The sequence below is a fragment of the Neofelis nebulosa genome, chromosome 8, assembly GCF_028018385.1.
Source record: "Neofelis nebulosa isolate mNeoNeb1 chromosome 8, mNeoNeb1.pri, whole genome shotgun sequence".
In the NCBI taxonomy this organism is placed as follows: domain Eukaryota; kingdom Metazoa; phylum Chordata; class Mammalia; order Carnivora; family Felidae; genus Neofelis; species Neofelis nebulosa.
In genome coordinates this window covers 136,000,963-136,028,559 of record NC_080789.1, presented here as the reverse complement: position 1 = coordinate 136,028,559, position 27,597 = coordinate 136,000,963, and the positions used below count along the sequence as shown (strand labels likewise).

The window sequence follows — 27,597 nt, the reverse complement described above, 5'->3', positions numbered from 1 at the left end:
CTCGCCCGGCCCGCTGCCACATTAGCCGCCAACTGACTTTCCTTTGTCTGCTTCTCAATACTTAATTTATATACTGTGACGTGTTATATCCCTAAACTCAAATCTCTGCCACATTGACTCTCAAAAGCTTCGAATGGCTCCCCAACTTACAGGTCCATTCTTCCGTGTGGTGCTCCGCCGTCTCTGTGACCCCCATTTCTAGTCTTATCTTCTTCTACATTTTCAAGAACCCATCCTTGTAGTCACTTGTACACAAATCAACTGTTATACCTCCCGGCTGGGCCTCATTCTGTGCACTCAGAACAAAATCTGTCTCCTGTGTCTTTTTTCCTTCCCCTCCTCTCCCATCTTCAAGGCTTGGTGCGAACTCCTTCGCAAGGCCCTTGGGGTCCGTCTAGCCAGGTGGGGTTCATCACCCTTTCATCTTTACCCCCAGACCATTGGCCTTGTGACATTTTCGTGCCTTTTATTTTATTCTCTCTTACCTCAGTGGTTGTGTCTGTCTCTGTGAAAGAAAACCCGTTAAAGAAAAAAATTATTCGTGACCTTTGTTAGAGTGCGCATGGTCAGGAAGACTTTATTCAGGGGCGGGGGGCTGTCGTGATGGGTGCGAGGAGCCCCGCAATGGGGTCTAGTTAGGCGGGAAAGATTGGGCTCAGCTCCAAGTACGGCATGGGAAAGTGGGAGTTTGTAGACAAAAACAGGGTGGGGGCGGCGGGTGGAAAATCACCAAGAGGAAACATCAGGAGTAAAGGGGATTCCGAACAAACCAGCCAAATAGGAATCTTGTGGAAGGCGGCCAGGTGATCAGACATCACCTGGAGGATGGTGGGGGATGAGAAACCTGGTTAGATATCAAGGGTGATCATTATGGAGGACGGGGATTCTAGCTAAACTAATGTAGTAAGATTCCTGCTAAAAAACGACAATGCAGAGACAGACATGTATGTGAGTCCAAAAGTTGAGGCGTCGTTGAAAGAGCTGGGGGGAGCCTAAGTGGAGTTTGGTCAATGAGAGAATCCTGGTGACTCCTTCGTGAAGTTGTGCCTTTCTTGAAGGTATTATAGACAAGACCATGACTTATTTATAGCTACACCAAACACTGCCTAATTCAGTGCTTTGGTCATAGTTTGCCTTTTTTTTTTTTCTCACCAAATATTTGTTGAATGATTAAACAAACAAACAAATAAGAAAGATCGGCCAGAATAAGTTGTCCAGTAACAAGGGACTTCTTTCTTGAGAGTAGCATCATGCTTCATTGCTCTTAGAATTGATTAATATCAATCTGTATGCCGACAAATAATACTGTCTCCTTTCTTTTTATGTAGTGCATATGGTTACTTAAAACAACACTCACTGTGTGTATGTACACATACAGAGTATATATATGTATGGTGTATATGTATGTTACATATATATATACACGTATACATGTATATATAGTGTGTATGTGTGTGTGTCTCATGCTTTGTGTTTCTTGTTCATTTCTTTTTTTTTTTTTTTTTATCTCTGGCCTGATAGCTTCAGAACAAGTATACACCATATTTGTACAATCACTTAAAACTCTGACAGAGGCTCCATGGGGAAGGGACAATGGGTTTGGACCACTGGGCCCCCAGTGCCTAGAAGAGAACCCAGCAAATAGTAGAAGCGCCGTAAATAGTTGTTCCTGTTAAATGAAAGCTGGTCAGGAATCAAGTCCTGCTCAAAGTCATCTTCCTTTCTATGATTTTGTTTGGTCTCATTTTCTCTGTTTATTTTCCAGTTGAAAACGACCCACACTTCATCATTTACCTACCGAAAAATGAAAAGAATGTTTGTTTCAATATTGACTCAGAACCAGGAAAAATCCTCAACCTTGTTTCTGATCCAGAATTAGGTAAAATAAAAAGATACTACATCTGAACGAAACAATGGGATCATTACCATGCTTCACTGTCGCTACCTGGGATTTCTTTCTTTCTTAACTGAATCGAAGTCCCGTATTTTGTAAACCCTGATAATTAGAAATAAATTATAAATATATGCCTAAGTGAACTACGATTGCCAAAAACCTGAGTGTAAACTGGCAGATCTTACTGTAATATAATTAATTTAAAGTGCCATAATACATGGTAATAAGGTGAGCGTTGCATAGGAAGAAATGTCAAATCCTGAAGCGAAATGGCTCACGGAGGGGGAAAAAAAACCAAACAAACATGTGTTTTTCCATAGGGATTTTGGTCAATGGGCAGCTCACTGGTGCCAAGAAGCCCAAGAATGAAAAACTCAGAACCTATTTTGGAAAACTGGGGTTTTACTTCCAAAGTGAAGACATGAAAATAGAAATCAGCACCGAGACCATCACCCTGAGCCGGGGCTCCCGTACGTCCATCCTGTCCTGGTCTGACACTGCTCGTGTCATTAATCAGAGGCAAGTGTTATCACGTCCGGATTCAGGCCTGCCCTCCACACGACTACGTACATAAATCCAGAGATCCGTGATATAAACTAGAACTTAACATTGTCATTTTAAATATGAAGACGTGCGTTTCAGAAAGGATTTGTTACCTACTCCCCCGTTCCTGGCAACAGGGTCCACATCTTTTGGTCACTGCGTGTCTCAGTGCCAGCCTACGGCCAGGCATGTCGTAGGTATGCAGTAAATACGTGTTAGAAAAGTGAATGAATCCATCAAAACTCCACGGCCGACTCCGTGTCAGACTGTGCCCAGAAACACAATGATTGTATCTTAGGAGTAATATTTTCCCATTATTATCTGTTAATTGTTTTAATTTTAATTTTAGAGACAGCATGAGCAGGAGGACAGCAGAGAGAGAGAGAGAGAGAGAGAGAGAGAGAGAGAGAGAGAGAGAGAGAGAATCTTAAGCAGGCTCCACGCTCAGTGGGGAGTCCAACGCAGGGCTTGATCTCACCCCACTGGGATCATGACCTGAGCCAAAATCAAGAGTCGGATGCTCAACCAACTGAGCCTCCCAGGCACCCCCCTGCTAATTGTTTTTATACAAACATATAAATTGACAGAATTCCAGAGCCGGGAGTGAAAACAACATTCTGTGGCAAAAATGTTGTGAAGGACTTAGACCACTAGTGAGATTGTCCAGGGAGGGGTGGCCAGCTCGTGTCCGGGGTGGGAGGAATGGCGTCCTGAACAGTTGTCCTAGAAATGTTGACTCCATTTTGGCTTTCACACCAGGGTGCTTGTCTCTGTGAAGAAAGAGCAAACTGTGACCATCACCCTGAATAAAGACATGTCCTTCTCTGTTTTACTCCATCGGGTTTGGAAGAAGCATCCGATCAACGTAGACTTTCTGGGGATCTACATTCCCCCCACAAACAAGTTTTCACCTAAAGCACACGGACTAATAGGTATGGTGTCCATCGACCATCAGGCAAAGTGGGGGGCCCCCTCTTGGTCTCGAGCAACTTTGGAGGTTAGAACTCGGGCAGTGACAGGTCTGGACTCAAAAGACGGGTTGGAGCCATACTCTGTGCCCAGGGCTTGATTTGTAGAGGTGACTGAGCGAGGACGCAAAGGGGCCAATGCCATCGATGGAAACGTTTACCATCGCTCACGGTCTCCCCCTGGAAACGAGAGGCAGGGCTCGCCTCGCAGGGCCGCGGAGGAAGGCCAAGTTTTCATCAGGGAGCTAACGCGCAGGGCAAGGCCAGAGCCTCTATGGTGTTTCTGTGCAAAGATAAGACAGAGGAGGGGAGTTCTGGGTTGGCTAGCTTGAGTAATGTAGGTGGGCTTTGGGGTCCAGGGTCGTCTCTACTTACCTGGCACCTGGGCCTGGAATGATTCCATCTGGGCTGTGCAGGCCAGCTAGCGGAGGTCTAGCTCTGGGTGGTTAGCTTGCACACGGCAGGCATGCTCCTGTCTGAGTCCTTTGCGGTCTTTCAGAATTGGGTAGGGAGGGGGCAGTCTCTCCCCAGTGGGTCAGGGTTTTAAGATGTCAAATCATAATATACAGAAAGTAACAAACACGATTAATACAACCCTACGTTGCAGGGTAGGGTGACTGGGTTGTGCTACAGCCAAGACCATTTGCTGGTGCGGGTAATCCCAGACGCGGGATTTCATCATCACTAACTGGGAAAGTTAGAGAAATGTTTTCAATTTTTAAATTATACATTGAAGATTTTTTTTTTTTTGTAACTGAAGAGAGGTGAACTTTTTTTTTTTAATGTCTTTTTATTTTGAGAGAAAGAGAGAGCACGTGTGTGAGTTGGGGAGGGACAGAGACAGAGGGAGAGAGAGAATCGCAAGCAGGCCCGTGTTATCAGCGCAAAGCCTGATGCAGGGCTTGATCTTACAAACCATGAGATCATGACATGAGCTGAAATCAGTTGGCTTAACCGAACTGAGCCACCCAGGCACCCCAACCTTCTAAGGAACAGTTCGGTTGAAGCATGTGACTATGACATCACAAACCTTGTTTCTACGATCTGAGCTGTGCTCACAGGTGTTCACCCGCACCCCTAGCCACAGGGCGTTCCACTCCACTTCTCGTCCAGTGGGTCAGCCTCGTGTGTGGGGTGAGCAGCCTGCTTTGCTCTTGGGAAGGACCCATCCCTCCCACCGCTCTGCCTTTTCCCTCTCGGTATGTCTTTCGGCCCCAGAAATTCTAGAGGGAGACCAAAGTGCAGTTTGGATCCAATGATGATGAGGCTGTTGTTTTTGTTTGCCCGTGGGTTCCACGTAAATCAGTCTGGACTTTGTGTCACTAGGCCAGTTCATGCATGAGCCAAAGATCCGGATCTTCAATGAGCGACCAGGGAAGGACCCCGAGAAGCCAGAGGCGAGCATGGAAGTGAAGGGACACAGGTTGATTGTCACCAGGTAGGCCTCGGATGCATATAGCAGCGACCCAGAGAGCTCCTACCGGGGTTAGAACAGAAATGAGCGAAGCAAGAAAAGCTATTTCAAGCGTTACTTATGTCCAACGAAACAGTTCATCAGGGAGAAACACACATGACATCTGTATAAGACCACTGCAGGGACGCCAGCCTAACTGCAAATAGGGACCAGGTAGATAAGGAGGTGCCATAAAATGCCAAGACAAATGAAGCCATTGGTCTCATCCTCTGCATTACAAGCCCTATGGTCACCAGTTGGCTTACTGAAAAAGCTGATCAAAGAAGGAAATCATAAAAATGCCTGTGAACCACAGTGCTAGAGAATATATACATTTTTTATTTTTTATTTTTCTTATCTTTTTTTTTCTTTTTTTTGAGATACAGAGAGAACCTGAGTAGGGGAGAGGGACGGAGGGAGAGAGAAAATCTTAAGCAGACTCCATGCTCCGTGCAGAGCTCAATGCAGGGCTCCATCCCACGACCCTGGGATCATGACCTGAGCCAAAACCAAGAGTCGGACGCTCAACCAACTGAGCCTCCCAGGAGTCCCTGAATGTATAATTTTATGTAAAACTGCAGCCTTCTTCTTGAGTATGAATCTACCAAATGCATTTTTGTGTAGCTTTTCTGACACAAACCATCTCCGCATGCTTTGTTCAAAGTGAGGATTCTATACTTGGAAAGCATCGTGAGTGTTTACATTCTTCTCAATCTTTTAAATTTCTCCCAGTCCTTTACAGCAGTCTCCCCTGTGCCTGTCTGATATCATTTTAAAGCAGGTTTTTTTGTGGGGTTTTTTTGGCCTTTTTTTTAAATTATTTTTTTTTACAAAGCAATCAACGTTGCTTTATAAGAAATGACTTTCTTTGCCCGCAAATGTCCTTGGCTTCCACATCAGTAAGTGATGACACTGCAGTAATAATTAACCCATACATACCACCACAAAAATAGATTTTTGAAGTAAAACGACGAGCTCTTGGTGAGGTTTGGCTCACTGGAGACCAGTGAGTGACCCGTGGGCGTCGGTGAGCATGTTTGATAAGGAAATGGCGAGCACAGTAATAAGAGTAAAGTAAGTTATCTAGGTTGGTAAACGCACACCTGCTATACTCTAATGACAAAGGTAACTGTCGGGCCTCCAGTTCATCTGTTGGAAGCACCTCGAAATAAATAACTGAGACTGAGTTGACGGGGGCTTCGGGGTGGACGGGGTCGTGCGCTTTCATCCGTATTTTAAAGCTCACTAGTGACAATAGGCCACACAGCTTTTTAAATCATCGGCTTCTTTGTCCTGTAAGTGGGAGCATGGATTTCTCAGAAACAGCTGGCATCACCCTTAGATAGAACACTCACCCTCACAGTGAAGATTCATTCAGCAGGGGACGTGTGAGGTGAGCCCACAGCGGCTCAGCATTTGGTTCCCGCTTTCTTTCCACTGGGACGTTAACTTGCACTCTTTCCCGTGCTGGAAAAGTCTACATATTGGTCAGTCTCCAAAGGGTTATTTGAATTATCTAAGGATGCAGTGCTTATTCTCTGTCCTTCCAACACCAAGCTCGAGAGAATGTTCTGTACAGCTTGGGGAGTGGGGGTATGTGGGCGTGAGCAGATACAGCACCAGGAGGGGCATGATGAACAGCAAAGATTTGCAGATACGCAAGCTGGCCAAGTCTAACCATACTCACCATTTTCCCCGCAGAGGCCTACAGAAGGACTATCGAACAGATCGAGTGTTCGGAACAGAGGTTTCCTGTTGGTTCGTGCATAACAGCGGGAAAGGTTTCATCGACGGACATTACAAGGATTACTTTGTGCCTCAGCTTTATAGCTTTCTCCAAAGGCCTTAAAGATGTGTGGCTTTGGAAATGATACGTATATACGGCCCTTCCCTGCCCCCTTTCCAGTAACCAGATGTCATGGTGGTTTAGAAAACCTGTTAATACAGCCGAGGAAAATAAATACTTTGCAAAGAAGATTCAGGATTTTGTCGAGTTTTCAGATGTTAAGACGCGTTAATCAGGGTCATGCAAAGGAAAAGCTGCTTTGGCCACTCCCGCTGGCATCCAGATGGAGCCCTCAACTTGGCATTTTCTGTGATGATTTCATTATTCTCGAGGGTCTGGTCTTCAGCCCTGTAGGCTGAGTATATTTTGATGCTATCAGGTACGTGGGATGTTCAATTATGAGAAGGTTATTTGGCGAACGTCAAGTAAGAACAGGGTAAGTTGCCTGATCTTGATTGTTTTGCAGCGGCAAAAGCCCTGTCGCCAGTTGCTGGGATAGGCTTGCCTCGGTCCCTGCGATGGCCCAGTGTGGTTGGCCAACATTTCCTCCACACTGTTGGCCTCAGAGATCCTTTTTAGTCCGTGCAGACTGTGTAAGTCAGGGTGCTCCAGAGAAACAGAACTATGCATATATATATATGGGGGGGGGGTGATTTATACAATAATTTGTTCACATCATTATAAAGGATGGTAGTTTCAAACCTGCAGGATGGGCTGACTGATGGGGCAGGAGATCTGGGGGAAGCCGGTTTTTGTTTGAAGGCCATGAGGCAGGAAAAATCCATGCTGCCAATGAAATCCAAAGGCAGGCAGCTAGAGAATTCCCTCTTACTGGCGGGGGGGGGGGGGGGGGGGGGGCTCATCCTTTTTGTTGTACTCAGGCCTTCAACTGGTTGGATGAGGCCCGCTTAGGGAAGCCCACCTGTTTTACTCAGGCTATGACTTAAATGTAAATTTCATCCAAAACCAGCTTCATAGAAACACCCCAAATTGTGTTTGACTAACTCTTTGGGTACCCCATGGCCCGGCCAAGTTGACACCTATAGTGAACCATGACAAGGCCTTAGTTCACGAACCTGTTTCTGTTCTCAAAGCTATCCTCCAGATAAGATATGATACAAATGGGTAGGTGTCTGCTTATTAAATTACGACCTCTCGTAACAGTCCTGCTTCCCTGATGGCATTCTAAGGTCGCCTCGGAGATTTTGTTATTCCCAAATTCTTTGCATATTTAAAATCGCTCAGGATGTTACTCACACGGCTAACTTCACTTAGTGTTAATGTTACTATGAATTCTGAGACAATCATAGGTCCAAATTCTCTGGAAGTCACCCCTATGTGGCAACACGTTTCACACAGATTCAATGATCTTGAACACAGAGGCTTCCTGAGTATTCCTTATGTACCTTTTGTTTGTATTTAAGCAATTCCTGAGAGTAATTTTAAATCTTATATGATTAGACTGCATTTTGAAATAAATTAACTAGCAAGTTACGTCCTCACAAAAGGCTGATGACATTTATAAGGCAGAATCAATACACAACAAATCGGACTTCATTATGTCTGCATTAATATAGTGGATTTGGGTGATTTGGTGCAAATCCGGTTTGTTGTAAGTCTGTACTTTCCTTTGTTTATAACTTCCCTTTAAAAATCAATTTCTAGAATTAGGATATATTTTCAAAGGTCAAAGTGGTAAAATTGCACTTAAAAACTGTTTAAACGTCCATTAAAAAAATTTTTTTTAATGTTTCATTTTTGAGAGAGAGAGAGAGAGAGAGAGACAGAGAACAGGCAGGGGATAGGCAGAGAGAGAGAGGGAGAGAGGGAGAGAGAGAGAGAGAGAGAGAGAGAGAGGCAGAGACAGAGAACAAGCAGGGGATAGGCAGAGAGAGAGAGGGAGACACAGAATCTGAAGCAGGCCTCAGGTTCCCAGCTGTCAGCACAGAGCCCGACACGGGGCTCGAACCCACGAACCGCGAGATCATGACCTGAGCTGAAGTCGGACGCTTAACCGACAGAGCCACCCAGGCGCCCCTACACGTCCATTTTTATGAAGCTTTCTCTCCATAATTTGGTAAAAGTTATTTTTACTTTAGAAAGTACACAAAACTGCCTCTTTTTACACACTCAACCTGTATTTACAAAATCAAGTTTTTGTCTTTTGGTCTAATTGTAAAATAGCAAGGAAATGTGATATTTCTAGAATCCATAGGTAAGCTCAGTGCTGAAGAGGTAAATGTCACTGCCTTTTAGTTTTATCTGTGGCACCTATGGTACATTAAAAGTCTACTCCATGTTTTCCGTTTTCTACTTCAAAAATACTGATCTTAAAATGCTAATATGTAACACAAACTTCAAAAGTAGGTTCTCACACTTAACTCTGCTACTTGGCAAGAATTTAGACTTTAAAACTACTATCTTTAGATATATTTTTAGTCTGATTCCTAGTATTTTACATGTGCTCTGTAGCTCTAAAAATAACAATGAAGATCTTAGGCTGTATATTTACGTGCAGGATGCTGAACGACACAGTTCTGCAAAACTAGATTTAAAGTCAAATCCATGTTATTCAATTACCAAAACTTTCATTAATAGCTGGCGTTTTGAATAAGGCAACTAAAATTGTATTAATGCTGTCCATGCGTCCCCATTGAGACCAGAAATATGCCTTCTCTATAAAATTAATTTTGAGTTACAAATGGATACTCCATTTTGAATTTCAAATGAAGGAACCAAATTACTAGGGATCAGTGGAAAGGAAGAGATTCTTCCACTGTTTACCTCTTGATTAGTTTCTGAAAGTATTGTGCTCTCAGCAATAAAGGAAAACAACCTGACAATTGCCTGTATTACGCTTGCTTATTCTTTGGAGCATTCTGCAACCCAGTAGGGATTGATCAGAACGTAATTCTGTAGAGAGGAGTAGGTCGTCACCGTAAATCTCAGCTGGGGTGTCGCAGGGCCCCTATCTTCCAATCATCTTCAGGACTCCTGTAGCCTATCTTCAAAGCTTTTCATAAATATCAATCCGAATGGTTTCCCTTAAACCAAGCAAATATATATCTTACCGTCAGGGAAATGGGAGCCCATGCTTCAAGAAAAAAGAAAAGAGTTACCTATTCCAAAGAAATAATAATAATTAAAAAAAGGAAATTAAAGATTGTCTCGATGTGTAGTAAAAATGAAGCATGAATCAGCAGTTATTTTAGTACCTACTGGTGTGAGACCTTATGCAAACCATTCAACATGCTTCAAAGGATCGCTTAATACCATAAAAAGTGGCATTTTTCTCTTCAGCCTTATCCCAATTGAAAGAGAGAAAAGTCGCTCCAAAGACCCAATAAGATCAGAGTGAAAGTTACCTGGCTGCCTGAATACATAAAAATGCTTAAATAATGCTTATGCGTGCCGAATACATAAAAATGCCGTTAAGAATTTCGTGTTACCGTTCTTAACACTTCTTCACACCGGCCAAGTCTACGCTGGTGACTTTCTCTGGAATATCTATGTAAAAGAAAGAAAAATCAAGGATGCTTCCTTTTAATTGTATTAGCGGCTTAATATTTGAGAGCATTTCAGTCAAGCCAATAACCAACTTATCAATCAAGGCTGATTCATATTCTAATCCTGTGGTTCTCCTTTGGCAAAGTAGGCACCGAGGTGTATCCTGATATCAGTTCATGGTCTCTTACCGAGGCCCAGCAAAGTTAAGGTGGATTGTTAAGTAGCTGTCCCAGATGGTCAAGTGTCTCTTTATCGGCCAATCATTTCATTTGAGTATCAGTTCTCTGACCATTGTCAATTCCTACACAACACACATCTTGGGTCTATACTTGCTTCTCACATTTAAATCTACAGCACATACTGTGACGGCTTACCTACTGGAGAACTCGGTAAATGTTTGTTCAGTGAATTTACTCAAGTATGACAGGAAAAGCGGACAGGGAGAAGTAGGCAAGGAAAGGCAGAAAGGAAGGCAGTAGGAGTCAGTGGCATTCCCAATGAAAACTCAGGGAATTTGACTTCCCAAGACACGATTACCAATAATTTCATAGGACCTCAAGCAAAATGATGAAAAACAGCTATCTAAAAAATGAGAAGACAGGGGCTCAGTCGGTTAAGTATCTGACTTCGGCACAGGTCACGATCGTGCGATCCATGAGTTCAAGTCCCATGTCGGGCTCTGTGCTGACAGCTCGGAGCCTGGAACCTGCTTCAGATCCTGGGTCTCCTTCTCTCTGCGCCACCCCCCCCCCCCCACTCTCTCTCTCAAAAGTAAATAAGCATTAAAACAAAATTTTAAGTGAAAATAAAAAATAAAAATAAAAGATGAGAAGACAAGCCATGCTTCGGGAGACAATACTGGCAAAAGACGTACCTGATGAAGGACTATTATCCAAAATACACAAGGAACTCTTGAAACTCAACAATAAGAGAATGAACAACCCCATTAAAAAATGAACGAAAGACTTGAACGGACACCTCACCACAGATAACACAGATGGCAAATAGACACATGAAGAGATGCTTGACGTCAGGTCGCCAGGGAAATGCCGATTAAAACAACGAGATGCCACTACACACCTATCAGAAGGGCCAAGATTCAAAACACCGACACCACAAAATGCCAGTGAGGACGCGAGCGACAGGAACACTCAGTCCTTGCTGGTGGGAATGCAAAATGGCGCAGCGACTTGGAAGATCGTTTGGCAGTCTCTTACAAAACCAAACACACCCTCCCCTTACCATCCAGCAACTGCACTCGTTGGCATCTACTCTGAGCTGAAAACATGTCCACATAAAAAATACGCACGGATGTTGGTAACGGCTTGATTCGTAATTGACCAAATCCAGAAGCAACCAAGATGTCCTTCAGCAGGGGAGTGGATGGATTGTGGCACATCCAGACAGAGACATATTGCTTGGCGCTGAAAAGAAATGAGCTATCGAGCCATGAGAAGGCATGGAGAGGCCTTAAGAGCATGTGACTAAGTGAAGGAAGCCAATCTGGAAAGCTTACATACTATACGATTCCAACCGTATGACATTATGGAGAAGGCAAAGATACGGAGCCAGAAAAAGAAAAAAAAAAAGTCAGTGGTTGCCAAGGGGTTGAGCTGTGGGGGGAGAGGGACGAACAGGGAGAACACAGAGGATTTTTAGCCTGGTGAAGCTGTTCTGTATGATACTGTACTGGTGAATACATTTCATTTCGTTACCAACTTGCCCAAACCCATAGAATGGGACACCGCCAAGAGTGACCCTACCCTAAACTATGGACTTTGGATGATGACGATGTGTTCATCATTATCATAGGTTCATTGTAACAAACGTACCACTTTGCTTGGGGATGTGGGTGGTGAGGGAGGCGGTGTGTGTGGGGACAGGGGATCTATGGGCAATCTCTGTACCCTCTGCTCCATTTCGCTGTGAGCTTAAAACTGTTGTTAAAAAAAAAAGTCTATGTAAACAAAAGTAGCTTGTGATGTTTTAAGAAAGGAAAAAAAAAAAAGCCCATAGAAAACTTGACGTTAGGTATCTGCAGTCACCGTGGATAACATAAAACACTACTGGCCTCTAAGAACTTCCAGGGGTGGGGGGGGGGGGATAAAGGCCCTGTCGTCTAGAGTCGTATTTTTGTGCTTTGGATTTTTAAATGCTAAATTTAACATCCGTTACGCTACTTTGTTTCATTCTGGGATAACTTCAGGAAGATGTTGGGGAAAAGAATCAGAATGTGGGAGGTAGGGATGGAACATTTTTTTCCTACGGAGGTTGACTCCGAATTTACAGGTTGGCGGTGGGGGGTGGGGGAGGAATCTCGTCAAGGTTGACTTACCTGTTCTGACCAGGGAGACCCATTCTCCCTAACGAAATTCTTCAGGCCAGATTAACACCAGGCCAGGCGGGGCCACAGATGCGCGGCTCCCCGTCTGACACCTCCTGTGTGTTTTCTGTAGTTCTCACAACGACCCTGCAGGGACACTTTTTTTTTTTTTTTTTTGATAATTTGTACATTAAAAACACTCTAAGATTACACAGCTGGTGAACAGAACAGCCAACATTCAATTTGAAGCCTGCTCAACTCCAACACCCGGTTCCTTTCCACATTCCTGTGCTGTCCAGTTAGTCCAGAAACACTTGAACTTATCCCAGAAGAACAGAGCTGGCAAAGCTACTGACATCGCCCCGTTACTGCATCTCGTGCTGCCGTCATCTTCCGGTTCTGTTCGCGGGCGGGTCCTCCCGCCTTCTGACGACAGAATTGATCAGCAATCCCTGATGCTAAGTCTGAGAGAGACGGCCTAGGGGCTGGCGAACCACCCAGGTCTGGCCCATCTCAATATTCCAACCCTTGCCCGTGGGGTGATGTGTCTTGGCCTCAGTTCCAGTCTTCTGTCTGAACCGGGGGAGAAGGGGGAGACAGGAGGCCGGGGACGCTGGAGGTCATCCTGCTGTCGAGAGGGGCTGAGAGCACGGCCGACACAGGCCAAGCCGGGGCCGCGGGAGCCAAGCCCGACCAGGCTGTTTGCACCCTGGACCCCACTGCAAGCCCGGATCTGCTCCTTCTGTCGCATGAGCCATCAATTTATTTATTAAAAAAAATATCCATATATATATACATATATACATACACATATACATATATATACACATATATACATATATATGTATATTTTTTACATAACCCAAGTATTTGCTGAGTTTCCTGTCTTCTGCATCCCTAAATAATACACTGATCTATTATTTAAAAATGTACAGTTCAACACTGTCGATGGGATTGTAAAATGGTACAGTCACTTTGGAACAGGCTGGAAGTTCCTCAGAATGTTAAACATGGTAGGGGTGCCCCGGCAGGGGGGGGTGCTCAGTCGGTTGAGCGTCCGACTTCGGCTCAGGTCATGACTTCACAGCTTGTGAGTTCGAGCCCAGCATCGGGCTCTGTGCTGACAGCTTACAGCGTGGAGCCTGCTTCGGATTCTGTGTCTCCCTCTCTCTCTGCCCCTCCCCTGCTCACACCCTGTCTCTCTCTCTCTCTCTCTTAAATATAAAGAAACATCATCCCATGACTTACAGTCAGGCTCTGCAGCTCCGTTCCTAGGCACTGAAAACGTATGAACACGTGTCCACAGAACATCGTGCGCACAAACGTTCACAGCAGCATTACTCCTAAGAGCCCCAAAGCAGACACGACCAGAATGTCCGTCAACTGACAAACGGATTTTGACGCTGTGGTGGACCCATACGGTGGACTACTGCTCAGCAATAAAAAGGAGGGAAGCACTGGTACACGCTACAACGTGGGTGCAAGTTGCAAACACAATGCTCCACAGAAGAAGCGACTCGTAAAAAGACCACCTGTTGTTACGATTCCACTGATATGAAATGTCCAGGACGGGCAAGTCCCCGAGACCGAAAGTAGACTAGTGGTTGCCAGGGGCTGGGGAAAGTGGGAGGACAGGGAGAGACCACGGGCACAAGGTTTCCTTCTGCGGCGATGACAATGCTCTAAGAGTAAATAGTGATGATGGGTGCACATCTCTGTACGTATACTAAAAGCCACCGAACTGTACGTGATATCGTGCGTGAACTCTATCTCAATAAAGCTGAGACTCTACAGTCTGACTTTTTAAAGTGTAATTAGATTTATAGTTCAACTTTACCACTGCAACTATAGAGTATATGAAGGATTTCCTCTACACGATTCTAAATTGTCTTATATAAAACACTTTACGATAACATTCTTTTAATGAAGATAAAAAATCTTTAAGGCAATATTACAAAGGAAACCAAACCAGTAAAAACAAAATTACATTGTTTTGATACTTCATGAGACATAATTCGATTTTTCTATAAGCTTAGCTGAACAACTATACAGTAATATTTAAATAAATCCATTTGCTTTATACAAAAGAAACACCCTAACACAGTAGAGTCTTATAATGCCTTGGTGAACACCAATTTGATGCTTTAGGATTTTAATGTGTTAACAAATTTTCAAACTCAGGCAAGTTTAGAAATGTCTTCATATTGAATTCCTTCGACTCTGCGTCCTTTTAAAGGGCCCTACAAATTAAAATGATTGAAGAAAAGATTAAAAACACACATATACCTACAAGACAAGAAAATGACACCACACTTAAAGATCCAAATTTGTCTCTCCCATACCCCTACAACACCATTACAGCAGCTAACATGTCCGTATGACTGTGACTTTTAAAATATTCTACGGCCTTCTCATTAGGAAGCGCCACGGTTTCTTCGATGACGTGTGAAATGTGCTATCCCTACACGTTGTGGCAGGCACCTGCTGGCTGTTCCGTATCTCCTCTGCTCCCTGGACACTTTCCCTGGCTCCCTATGGGGTGAGGTACGGTCATGAGATGGAGCTCCAGCCTCAGAGGTGAACAGAAGTGACGCGGGCCACCTCCAGGCCAGGCTACGCTGCCCGCACGTGCAGCCCAGCACGCTCGGCCTTGGCCTATCTGAAGCACAAGAGCACGGTAAGTATAAAAGTCACTCGGTGAAGGTGACGGAGACACGAGCTGGAAGAATCCCGGGCTCCTCACAAATCGCCCCTTGGAAAAGAGCTGTTCCTGGGGCGCCTGGGCGGCTCAGTCAGTTGAGTGACTTTGGCTCGGGTCATGATCTTGCGGTCTGTGAGTTCGAGCCCGCGTCGGGCTCTGGGCTGACAGCTCGGAGCCTAGAACTTGCTTGGGATTCTGTGTCTCCCTCTCTCTCTGACCCTCCCCCGTTCATGCTCTGCCTCTCTCTGTCTCAAAAATAAATAAACATTAAAAAAAATTTTTTTTTAAATGATGATGATGATAATGACTCTAACCTTGAAGTGAGATTTTCACGTTGTTTGTGAAGAATCACACCTTCCCTTAACAATGCTTTTAAAAATGCTATTCTTTTTAACATATAATAATGACTGTATTCAATGGAAACAAGTTCCCAGATAAAGCGTGACTCAGGTTGCCTCTTTCATTATCAAGTGTGAAGGCCCACGGTCAGGTAGGCTTTTATGAGAAGAACACAAAATCGGGGAGTAAGAAGGGAGCCGCTCATTTGGTCAACTAGGCAAACAGCTGGGCTAAAAGGCTGAGACTTTCTGAATAACTCGTCAGCTATTTAAAAATCTGCCGAGGGGCGCCTGGGTGGCTCAGTCGGTTAAGCGTCCGACTTCGGCTCGGGTCACGATCTCGCGGTCCCTGAGTTCGAGCCCCGCGTCAGGCTCTGGGCTGACGGCTCAGAGCCTGGAGCCTGTTTCCGATTCTGTGTCTCCCTCTCTCTCTGCCCCTCCCCCGTTCATGCTCTGTCTCTCTCTGTCTCAAAAATAAATAAACGTTAAAAAAAAAAAAAAAAATCTGCCTAGGGGCGCCTGGGTGGCTCAGTCGGTTAGGCGGCCGACTTGGGCTCAGGTCATGATCTCACGGTCCGTGAGTTCGAGCCCCGCGTCGGGCTCTGTGCTGACAGCTCAGAGCCTGGAGCCTGTTTCAGATTCTGTGTCTCCCTCTCTCTGACCCTCCCCCATTCATGCTCTGTCTCTCTCTGTCTCAAAAATAAATAAACGTTTAAAAAAAAATGTAAAAATAAATAAATAAATAAAAATCTGCCTAATAAACGAGTAAATTTCAAAGACTTTGATACTGATGCTATAATTGAAGACGTCGGAAGGGATAAAAACAGCAGGAGAAATCACTCGGGAAGTTTGTGTGTTTCACGGCAACGACTTGAAGCAATTGTGGGGACGTACACAAGTGCACACGCACACACAAACACATTTCTTTTAAATGGGGCGGGGCAGGCTGCCAAAGGAAAAACAATACGCAGGTTTCTTTGAAAAGTACCTGCCGCTTCACAGTCAGCCAGCCTCTTGTGCGCACGCCTCCTAGTCCTACCCCAGCCCAGCTCTTTAAGCCACGCAAGCTCAGAAGGAAGGCCCAAGTGGGGTCACGGCGAGGGAGGAAAGAAACGAGTCCGTGAAAACCAGGCTAACCCGAAGGTATCTGGATGGAACCCAGAAAGCCCTCAGTGCTAATTAGTTGTTTTGCGTCTCCCTGAGATGAAAACAAGAGTTGAGGCAGGATCTAAATTGGATGCTGCTATGAATTTAAAAAGTGCAGGAGAATCGTTTCCAAGGAAATGCTACATGTTCCATGACCTTATGCTGCCTGAGTCAGAGAGAAAAATGGGAGTTAAAAAAAAACAAAACTCAATCTATTAATTTAGTCAGATGGAGAACTTTCTCAGTAACAGAGAGATTCCTTTTCCTTTTCTCCCCTTCTAGTTTGTGTCAGTCACAGTTGCTGAATTCGTGTAGACAGAGACCGGGAAAAAATGCTCCATTTACTTAAATGTGGTGTCTTTCAAATAAGGACCCACCTGATTTTCTGGAACGCAGTCCAGAGATGGGTCTAGATGCCTCCGACCCCCTTCAGGCAACACACGAAAGTGGGCAGTTACGAGCCCAAGTCCTGGAGAGCGCTCAGGACGGTCACCAGACTCTCCGCGGGGTCTCTTATCCCACCCCCCACATGCTGACACTTCCTACACTGGGTGTGAAAATGGATTTCACTTGGAGAGTCCCTGCCCCATCATTCAGAGTTCCAAAACGCATTAGGCGGTGACGGAAAAGCCTGTTTCAGGCCCTTCCTTCCCTCAGGAGACATCTCAGGCCTCACTGGGGCGCCCACAGACTGTCAGTGAGCCATCCAGTCTACTTCAGTCAACAACTTGACCTGTACATCCGATTTCCAGAAATTACTTCACTGATCTCTGCTACCTTTTAATCCTTTACGAAAGAAAGGAAGGACTATTTAAAATAGTGATCTCTGGGGGTGCCTGGGTGGCTCAGTCGGTTAAGCGTCTGACTTCGGATCAGGTCATGATCTCACGGCTTGTGAGTTCGAGCCTCGCGTCGCGCTCTGTACTGACAGCTCAGAGCCTAGAGCCTCTTCAGATTCTGTGTCTTTCTCTCTCTGCCCCTCTCCCGCTCATAGTCTGTCTCTCTTTGTCTCTCAAAAATAAATAAACATTAAAAAAAAATTTATGGGAATGCAAGCTGGTTCAGCCACTCTGGAAAACAGTATGGAGGTTCCTTAAAAAACTAAAAATAGAACTACCCTTCTGACCCAGCAATTGCACTACTAGGCATTTATCCAAGGGATACAGGTATGCTGTTTCAAAGGGACACAGGCACCCCCATGTTTATAGCAGCACTATCAACAATAGCCAAAGTATGGAAAGAGCCCCAATGTCCATCGCTGGATGAATGGAAAAGAAGATGTGGTGTATATATATACAATGGAGTGTTACTCGGCAATCAAAATGAATGAAACCTTGCCATTTGCAACTACGTGGATGGAACTGGAGGGTATTATGCTAAGTGAAATCAGTCAGAGAAAGACAAAAACCATATGACTTCACTCCTATGCGGACTTTAAGAGAAAAACAAATGAACATAAGGGAAGGGAAACAAAAATAATATAAAAACAGGGAGGGGGACAAAACAGAAGAGACTCATAAATATGGAGAACAAACTGAGGGTTATGGAAGGGGTTGTGGGAGGGGGGATGGGCTAAATGGGTAAGGGGCATTAGGGAATCTCCTCCTGAAATCACTGTTGCACTATATGCTAACTAATTTGGATGTAAATTTTAAAAAATAAAAAATTAAATTAAAAAAAAAAAAAACCTTAAAATAGTGATCTCTGGGCTTTTCCCGTCATTAATTCTGATTCTATATTCCCCGCTAATTGTATGTCAAATTGAGTTTTATACTGGATATGAAAGAAAAAAGTCAGAATGTGAAACTGTACATATTGTACACAATTTTGTAAAATACAAAGACTGAAAAGGAACAGGTCAAAATATTAAAGGGAGTTATCTGGCTGGAGAATTATTGGTAATTTTTAAAGTTATTTATATTAAATTGTCTTTTTCAGGTCTTAAAACAATAAGCATTGCTATACTGGATGTGTCCCACCCAGAATTCACAGCTGCAACCTAACGCCCAGTGTGACAGTATCTGGCGGGCGGCCTTTGGGGAGTGATTAGGTCATGGGGTGTGTGCTCATGAATGGATTAGTGCCCTTGTAAAGAAGACCCCAGAGAGCTTTGTCCCTTCCACCATATGAGAACACATGAACCAGGAAGTGGGCCCTCACCAGACACTAAGTCAGCCAGTGTCTTATTCTTAGACTTCCAGCCTTCGGAACCGTGGAAATTATTTACTTATCAGCCATCCAGTATATGGTATATTCTGTTACACCGGCTCAAGTGGACTAAGCCACATATGCATTTCTTTTAAAATCAGAAAATACAATCCTTCAGCAATGGCAGAGTTACAAAGACTAAGCTTACAGATTTCCAAACAGGAGAGAAGACAGACGACAAACCCCAGCTCTAAAACAAAGACCAACCCAATGAAAAAGAACTATGGCACATTTTTAAAGCCCTTTAGGAATTTCTCTGTGGAAACGTACTTACAGTTTCAATGACTATGGTAGCTGAAAAAGTCTTCTCATTGATGGATTCTAAGGTACCTTCATTTCCTCTGTAGCCTCCGTTTAAAACGAGAATTCTTTTTCCTACGATAGAATAGAACACTGAACGCAAAGAAATGTTTGCTTCTTTCTTCTACTTTGTTACAGCAAAATGCAATTACAGTGAATGAACAGAACAAAAAACAAAACCCCTCTGAGTTCTTAATCATTTCAGAACTCTGCAATACTCTAAAGTATAGTCTGGAGATACTCTGATCGCTATAGCATTCTAAGACTCCTCACGTTTTTTTCCACTTGTCAGAGGAAACTTAATCTGCAAGGAGTGGAAGGGAAAATGTTCAGAGCCCAGAAATCATTAGAAAGAAATTCAGACTGGGGTGCCTGAGTGGCTCAGTCGGTTAAGTGTCCAACCTCAGCTCAGGTCATGATCTCACGGCTTGTGAGTTCGAGCCCCGTGTCGGGCTCTGGGCTGACAGCTCAGAGCCTGGAGCCTGCTTCAGATTCTGTGTCTCCCTCTGTCTGCCCCTCCCTTGCTTGCACTCTGTCTCTTGCGTTGTCTCAAAAATAAATAAACACAAAAAAAAAAAAAAAAAAAAAAAAAAAGGAAAAGAAATTTAGATTGCTTTGGCTCTTACTATGAGGGAGCCATTCTAAGTATCTTCTTAATAGGGGAGAAACCGTATGTCCATATAAGGACTTGCGTATGAATATTCTTGGAAATTTTATTTGCAACAGCCCCAAACTGTAAACAAGACAAATGTCCATCAACAGGTGACTGAATGAACAAGAAGTAGCATATCCACACCGGGAAACACTACTTGGCAACAGAGAGAAGTGAGCTACAGACACATACATGTGACAACAGGCACGAATCCAAAATAATTACACGTACTGAAAGAGCCAGACCAAAAAACAAGACACATGGTATGATTTTATTCATACAAAATTCTAGATAGAAACAAACTGATCTATAGTGACAGACAGCAGAAAGGTGGTTGTCTTGGGGACATGGGAGGCAGCAGTGGAGGGGTGGCAGGGAAGGATAAAGGGGAGTGAGGAAATTGCAGGGGGGGGGGGTGATGGATACATTCATTATCCTGATTGTAGGGATGGTTTCAGAGAGTATTCGTGTCTTAAAACTGATCAAATTGTGTATTTTACACAAGTGCAATTTATCGTATGTCAATTACATCTCATTAAAGCTAAAAAATTTCTTTTTTTTCAACCATAAAATGAGTTTTATTTTCCAGGGAAAGAATAAAGGACCTGATAAGCAGTTTTGGAGACTAACACGATCACTGTGCTGTCACTATGAAGGGTCGGGTCAGAGGCAGGCAACCCAACCGAAGCAGCATTCGAACGAGATATCAGAACTACTCAAATGATAAAGACCATTAAGCAAAAGAAAAAGCCAAACAGCAGAGACTTTTACTTCACTACCTCAGGCAGCTAAAGAGATATATTAACAATAACCTGCATCTGAGTGACTTTTTTTTCCCTATGAGTTTGTATTTTGCTTTCAGAGAAAAAGGATCTTAGGAAGGGAAAACTTATTCATGCCACAAAAGCGCTTTCGCAGAGGACTGGTAAACCCACCGCGTCACCTGAAATCAAGAGCATCAGTTAACACTGGCAGCTGTAGATTTCTAAAAAGGAAACCCATCTACAACTACCCAGTAATGTCAAAAACTATGGTTTTAAGGATGGAATCACTCATTTCGATAGCATACAGGTTAAATGGTCTGCAGAAAGATTTACCTGGTGCTGGAATTACTGTTTCTAAATGAGTCTGGTCAAGTTTCAGCTTGTCTCCCGAGTCGATCATCTTGACGACAGCTGTGTATTTGTCAATTACTTCCTGTCATGTGAAATCAACACTTTTATAGTAGCAGAAATACGTGAACACAAACTTCAAAGGACAGAAATAGGTAAGATGAAAACAAACGGCATTCCAGTCAAATGGGAAGAGTAACTCCTCCTATCAATGACACTATTTTACAGATTCCATATACGACTTCTATGCTTCTTAAAATTTGTTTAAATTTCATTACATTTTCCATTTTAGTTCCAGTCTATTTAAGACACAGTTTTACATATTGGTTTCAGGTATACAGGATAGTGGTTCTATGCTTCCTAATAAAGAATTCAGTTCAAGGCCGAGTGAGGCTTTTCATCTGCAAAGAATAAAAGACTGGTCGGTGTTCTTAGAACAAGACTTTGATACACACAGCGAGAGGGACAATGCTCAGCTTCGAGTACAATACAAGGGCACTTACGCACGCACAGTGCTGGGTGCCAGAATAAAACTCTTAGGGGACGGCAAAGAGGGAAAAGGACTGGAGCGCTGATTTTCAAATTTTCAAATCTTAGAGCGGCTGAAAGTCTCCCAGGCAAAACACAACAAGGAAGCCCTCCTTGGAACTCCAGGCACATAATCATATTTATTACCCATTGTTAACAAAGAGGATGCATCTCACTGATTAGCAAGGCCTGCACAGTGAGTGAGGGAGTTTACATGGCACCCATGGGACTTCATACATACTGTTTACTCCAGGAGGAAAGCACACGGTATGTATAAATATAAATTACGGTTGCAAAGGAATCATTTTTCTGCCAATTATGAAGTCAGCTCTCCTTCTACAGAACCATCAAGAACCTCAGACACAATGCTTCTGCCCTGAGGACTTGACCTTTCAGGAATACCAAAAAGGCTTTATTCGGTCAATTTCACAGAGTCCACTCACAGCCTCACAGCCTTACCTTAACAACACCTTTTCTCTTATGATATTTCTCTCCGAGTTTTTTGGTTATAATTTTCACAATGATTTCCTAGAAAATAACAACAAAAAAATAAAGATGAAAGACAGAAGTTATCTTCTCTGTTTCACTCCTTCATTTAAACCATGCTCGCCAAAAATCATAGCAAAGTGTAACTGCTCTGCTAAGGAAAAAATCCGAGTGTTCTAAGCCTTTCCAATCATGGCAAAACGTTCCCTTAGTGACCTTTTATTTCTTCTTTCTTCCTTTATTCGATATGGTTACGAGAAGGAGAAAATACCTGTCTCGAGGCTGATTTCCACACTGAAGGTCCCCTGAAATCTAGGACTTTTCACCTGTCAGTCTCAACCCTGTTAATCTAGGTCTTTCAGAGAGAGCTGCTTTCTTTCCATTCAAGGAAGTGAAAGGTGCCAAAGATATTATACCGTTGGTGTTCAGTGCTGGTAAAAACTCGGATGGCAAGTCTCACTGGGAATTGCAGGGAAATGTCTTTGAGCTTACGCATGACATTTTTCCAAAATGTTCTCTTCTCGTGATGTTACTCTGAATTTTTGATACACACAGGATTCTTCCAGATTAGCTCCAGCTAAAAGTATCGTTCTTCTGAACATCTAATTCTCAAGTGGGAGAGAAATCTAGGCTTATTTCATATCTGTGCATTCTGGGTTTGCTTCTTTATCATCATGTTGCTGATTTAGATTAGCTGTCTAATGGCGGATTGGGAAAGATAAATCGCCTGACTTCATGCTACAGTCACTATAGCGATTCTGAATTTGCTACTTCAAGTGAATATAACAGAGGTACTAGATGGTCACAAGTACTTCACTAAGCCAGGCCAAAAATTATATTAATCAAAATTCAGTGAGGACTTTGGGGGGAGGGTGTGGAACTGTAGAAAGACATGCTTAAGAGAAAACGTGAACGGTCGAAGACTTTCTAAGTGAAGCCAAATGATGCCAAAACAGCTTCCCTGACTTAATCAGAGTATTTCTGGCCTCAATTTCTCAAAGGCCCTCATGGGTACACACTCATAATCTGAAGCTAACTTATTACATCACTGGGCTTACTGACACTTGCTCACACAATAGATCAGTTCAAAATATTTCTTTACTCAGTTTAAACACTAAAGCTCTCCGATCTAGCTCGAGGGACTGCTGGTTATTTTAACAAACATACTGCCCATTTCAACATAAGAGACACATGGAATCATCATGGCACTGTTGGCTGACCCTCCCTTTGAATGTAACACTCCGTAAGAGGAAGTAGGAAGAGAATTTGAATAATTTGTTATAAGAGAATTATCAAACAGGAAATATAATTGAATTGGAAGTATTATCAATGGGAAGAGAATTTTTGGACTAGCTAAAACGTAGAAAGCGTTGTCTTTTTTTTTTTTGCTTTTGCTTTTGGTTTCCTTTCTTTTTCCTTTAAACCAATGGTTTGTAAGGAAGGGCGAACATCAGAATCACCTAGGAGACTGATGAGAATATGCATTTCACCCCACGAGATGGGATGGCGATAGTAGGAAAACATATGTAATTTGGAAAAAACACTTCTCTAAAGATTTGCGAATTACTCTCTGGGTAAGAACAATTGCTTTCAGGAAAAAAAAATTGTTTTTCTTCCTTTTCTTTTTTGAGAGTGAGAGAGAGAGAGCACGTGAGTGAGCAGAGGAAGGAGAGAGACCCTTAAGCAGCCTCCATGCCCTGTGTGGAGCCCGACTAGGGGCTCTATCCCACGACCGTGAGATCATGACCTGAGCTGAAGTCAAGAGCGGGAGGCTTAGCCAACCGAGCCACCCAGGCGCCTCTCGACTAAATTCTTGATTACATTTTCATGAACAGTAATCAAACTATTAATATTCAAATACTAGCTACTGTGATGGAGAAAACACACAAAACTTCCCTTCGGCCCATCCCTTACTAATCGTGACCGACCCGTGCTACAGCCGGGGAGTCCGGGCGCCTGAGACATCACAGGAAGCAGCACGTTCACTTGCTCAGAGCACAGCCTGCCGAATGAGACTGCCAGAGAGAGCTGGCTAAGTGCTTATTCTGCGACCCTGGGGAAATCCCCCAAATGCTTTCTGCCTCAGTTTTCTCACCTGTAAAATGGGAATCATAACAATAACTACCTCACAGGGCTCATATAAGAATTAGTTGAAGTGATTCATACAAAGGATTCATTCACTATGTAACACAGTAAGTATTTCCATGTTAGCTGAATTACTGCACGATGCTTCCTGTGGTCACCGGGTGGAAATGCCTCCCAGGTAGAAGACCACAGACTAAGACATGAAATCACTGATCTGAGTTTTCAAGCTAGAGGGAGAAGGACCACGAAGACCTGAATGAGAGCTCACGACTTCCTGACCATCAAGGTTATTGTTAACCTTATGTTTCTAATCAAAATTATCTAAATGACACACTCTCACTACCTTTCGGTCTCCTGTCACTGATCAAACCAGCTTCTCAAAGAATAATGAAGGCACCCTGAACATCTTCCGAAAATTTCACATCTAAGCTCAAAACAGAGCATCAGCAAACTATAATAATTTCTGGCAATTATTTAAATATTTCAAAATTATTATCTTAAAACAATAGAACAATAAATACACAATAAAACACAAAGCTCTACTTGAGTTTGTAAAATTAAAACCACCTTTGTTCAACAAAGTACCTAAAGGGATAATCTAAGTTCAATAAGCTGCAAACTGAAAACAAATACTTCTGCTTTCACAATTCTACATTTCAGCCCCATTTCTGAAAACACAACCCTTGTCTTCTAGCAAACACTGGAAACGATTCCAGGTTTCAATTCAAGATGTCCACAAACAAATCTGGCATTAAACTCAAGGAGTCTCACCAGCCTATAAACAGGAAGTTACTCTCTAGTACAGGTGTAACTGATAATTTAAGATCGGATGAAAAGGCAGGAAGGTCTATCCATAGGATTTAAGTATGTTTGAGAAACTTAAGTCATTTATACCAAATGCTCTTTGAATCATTCGCTCTTTTTAAAAAGCATTTAGAACCTGAGAACTCCAGCTGAATACGTACAGGCTGTAGCCAATAGTCTGTTCGGGTACTTCTTTTCCTTTCCTCCTCGATCTGTAGAACACATAAGACATTCACAGAATTCTCTCATTAAAATCCTTAATTTATTTCAAATACCATTCTATTTAACAAAAGAACACCATAAAACATATGCCTGAAAGGGGCTCCGTGTAACTCACAAGCTCTGACAAATACAAATAAACTTTTTTTGCAATTAATTTTTGATTTCAAAAAAACACTTGGGGGACACCTGGCGGGTTTAGTCTGCGAAGCGGGCTACTCTTGATCTTGTAGTTATGGGTTCAAGCCCCATGTTGGGTGCAGAGATTACTTAAAAATAAAATGTTTAGAAAAAACAAATGAACTTGATTTGATAACATGTGATAAAGCAAGTCAACTGACCAAGAAAACAAATACAAGCGGCCTCTACTTGGTCAACACTTCAAGGCCATCTGCCAGCGCTATACTGCCCCCTCCCTTCTTCCCCCAACGTGACTGTCATGAGCTGGAAAACAAGCAATGTTTTTGTGGTAAAAACATAACACGGGGTGCCTGGGTGGCTCAGTGGATTAAGCGTCCGACCCATGACTTCAGTTCAGGTCCTGATCTCATGGTTCATGGAATCGAGCCCTGTGTCCGGCTCTGTGCTGACAGGGCAGAGCCTGCCTGGGATTCTCTCCTCTTTCTCTGCCCCTCCCCTGCTCATGCTGTCTCTCGAAATAAAGAAACATTAAAACAAGCACCTTAATACACACTTAATACCAGTTTTGCACAGCATGGTTAGTTCTATCTACACTCTGATGGCAAAAAGGGGCTTCTCTGTCTGATAAGGACAATAAATCCTGTGAATATAGGGGAAGAAAAATATAACCTGGAGCGACATAAGCAAAAGGGCGTCCAAAAGAAGAGTGCCGTCTGGTCGCTGTGGGGCTGTATCACGCCTCCTTCTTCCCCAGCTGTCTTAAGTGAACCCTAAGTACCAACTTTCGAGGGGCCACAACACTGCAATTCTTTGGTTGGTAATAAGTCTCATTTTAATTTCTCCAATTTTCCAATATGAACAAAGAGCATTCTAAATTTAGCATGTCTCACCAAGCGGGTAGATGTAGCTTTCCATTTGACTTTGAATTAAATTCAGAAACTCAGCCATGGCCTATTAAGACATCTAAGAGGTCACTCCCCGTCCTCTCTCGAACCTCAAATGCTACCACTCTTACACTCATCACGCTCCAGCCACGTGGATCTTTCCTTCAAATGCTTGAGGTTGAGATCTTCCCTGCTGTAGCACCTTTTCCCAAGCTCTCCCCCACGGCCCGCCCTCTGACCTCCTTAGCACTTAACATTTTGTCATAACTCACTCACTGGTTCACTTGTTCGTGGGACGTCCCTCTTACTAGCATGACACACAAGGACTGTATTTTGCTCTCTACTATACAGACACAGGACCTTGCACAATGCCCAGCACATAACACAACTCAGTATTTGCTCAGTGACGGAGCGACCGTATCTCCTAGTGTATACATTTTATATCACACTCTCAACTTTTTAGACTGGCCTGCATTGTAGGAGCGCCCAGTAACGGGGAAGACCAAATAGCTCCCTCTCAACCCTTCACAACTGAAGAGGAGGGTTTGGGGAGACTAGAGGAAATGATGGTACAGAAAAAAAAAAAAAAGTTAGCTTCTTATATCCATTTATTCTTTCTCTTCACCTGTCCTTCTCCTTTTCTATTTGGTTCACAAATTGATTGATCAGGTAAGGCTATGTGTGGAGAGGGAGAGAGGAAGATGTAGGAATATATTGGGGCACTGGCGTGGCTCAGTCGGTTAAGCGTCCGACTTCGGCTCGGTCAGGATCTTGTGGTTCGACAGTTCAAGCCCTACGTCGGGCTCTGTGCTGACAGCTCGGAGCCTGGAGCCTGCTTCCGATTCTGTGTCTCCCTCTCTCTCTGCCCCTCCCCTGCTTGTGCTCTGTCTCTCTCTTTCTCTCAAATATTAAGAAAAATACATAAAATAAAAAATAAATAAATAATTTAAAAACTTAAAGGAAAAAAAAGGGAATATATTAACAACCTCCTGCAGCACTGCTCTAGAGCTGCAGGTAGATTTAGGGCCAAAGTCTGGCCCCGGATCCCAAATCACAGGTTTTCAGTGATTCATCACATAGGCCTGGCATCAGGTTCAGTCAAATAAAAAGTACGTCGTGGCTTTCTCTTGCTGGCCAGGGGGTGGCAAATGGAAGTCAGAGGCGACAGGAGAGCGCAGGGTGGTGGGCGGGAATCCAGGGAGGACGCCAGTCTCACTGAGCCACGGAAGGTAAACAGAGCTGCTCCTTCCTGCTCTCGACCCCGCCGCAGCCCTTCTGCCTGAATTCCACTGACCGTGAGCACACGGAGAGTTCTGAAGGCAGCACTTGAAGCGAGAAAATAAACTTTGATGGGGGGCTTCCAACTCCTTTAGTTCCATCTGATCTACACCCCTCCCCTAGCCCAGTGTCTACACATCTTTTGACTTTCAGTAATCTAAGAACTGGCAAAACTACCTAACCTTCCTCAGTTTGAACTACGTCGTTCCTCTAACAGCTGAAAAGTCGACACGCGGCTGGT

At 43.6% G+C, this 27,597-nt stretch overlaps 2 protein-coding genes across 4 annotated transcripts in view; one reads left to right on the top strand and one right to left on the bottom strand.

Annotated features, from left to right (window-relative positions):
- The window catches only part of ITIH2 (inter-alpha-trypsin inhibitor heavy chain 2), a 35,050-nt gene extending 28,215 nt beyond the window's left edge, over positions 1-6,835 (top strand). Inside the window, exons 17-21 of the mRNA XM_058681948.1 lie at positions 1,766-1,879; positions 2,215-2,413; positions 3,197-3,369; positions 4,732-4,843; positions 6,560-6,835. Coding sequence (XP_058537931.1) covers positions 1,766-1,879; positions 2,215-2,413; positions 3,197-3,369; positions 4,732-4,843; positions 6,560-6,707 — 746 coding nt within the window. The 3' untranslated portion in view covers positions 6,708-6,835. The remainder of the gene's footprint in view (positions 1-1,765; positions 1,880-2,214; positions 2,414-3,196; positions 3,370-4,731; positions 4,844-6,559) is intronic.
- Positions 6,836-8,498: 1,663 nt separating this feature from the next.
- KIN (Kin17 DNA and RNA binding protein) overlaps positions 8,499-27,597 on the bottom strand; it is a 41,381-nt gene continuing 22,282 nt past the window's right edge. Inside the window, exons 9-13 of one of the 3 annotated variants that reach the window (XM_058681944.1) lie at positions 24,996-25,046; positions 21,919-21,987; positions 20,917-21,016; positions 19,142-19,242; positions 8,499-9,688 (exon numbers count right to left, since the gene is read on the bottom strand). In XM_058681944.1, the coding sequence (XP_058537927.1) occupies positions 9,671-9,688; positions 19,142-19,242; positions 20,917-21,016; positions 21,919-21,987; positions 24,996-25,046 (339 nt within the window). In that variant the 3' untranslated portion in view covers positions 8,499-9,670. Of the gene's footprint in view, positions 9,689-14,377; positions 15,421-19,141; positions 19,243-20,916; positions 21,017-21,918; positions 21,988-24,995; positions 25,047-27,597 lie in introns of those variants that run through there. The other 2 variants (XM_058681941.1, XM_058681943.1) reach the window with 2 other exon arrangements.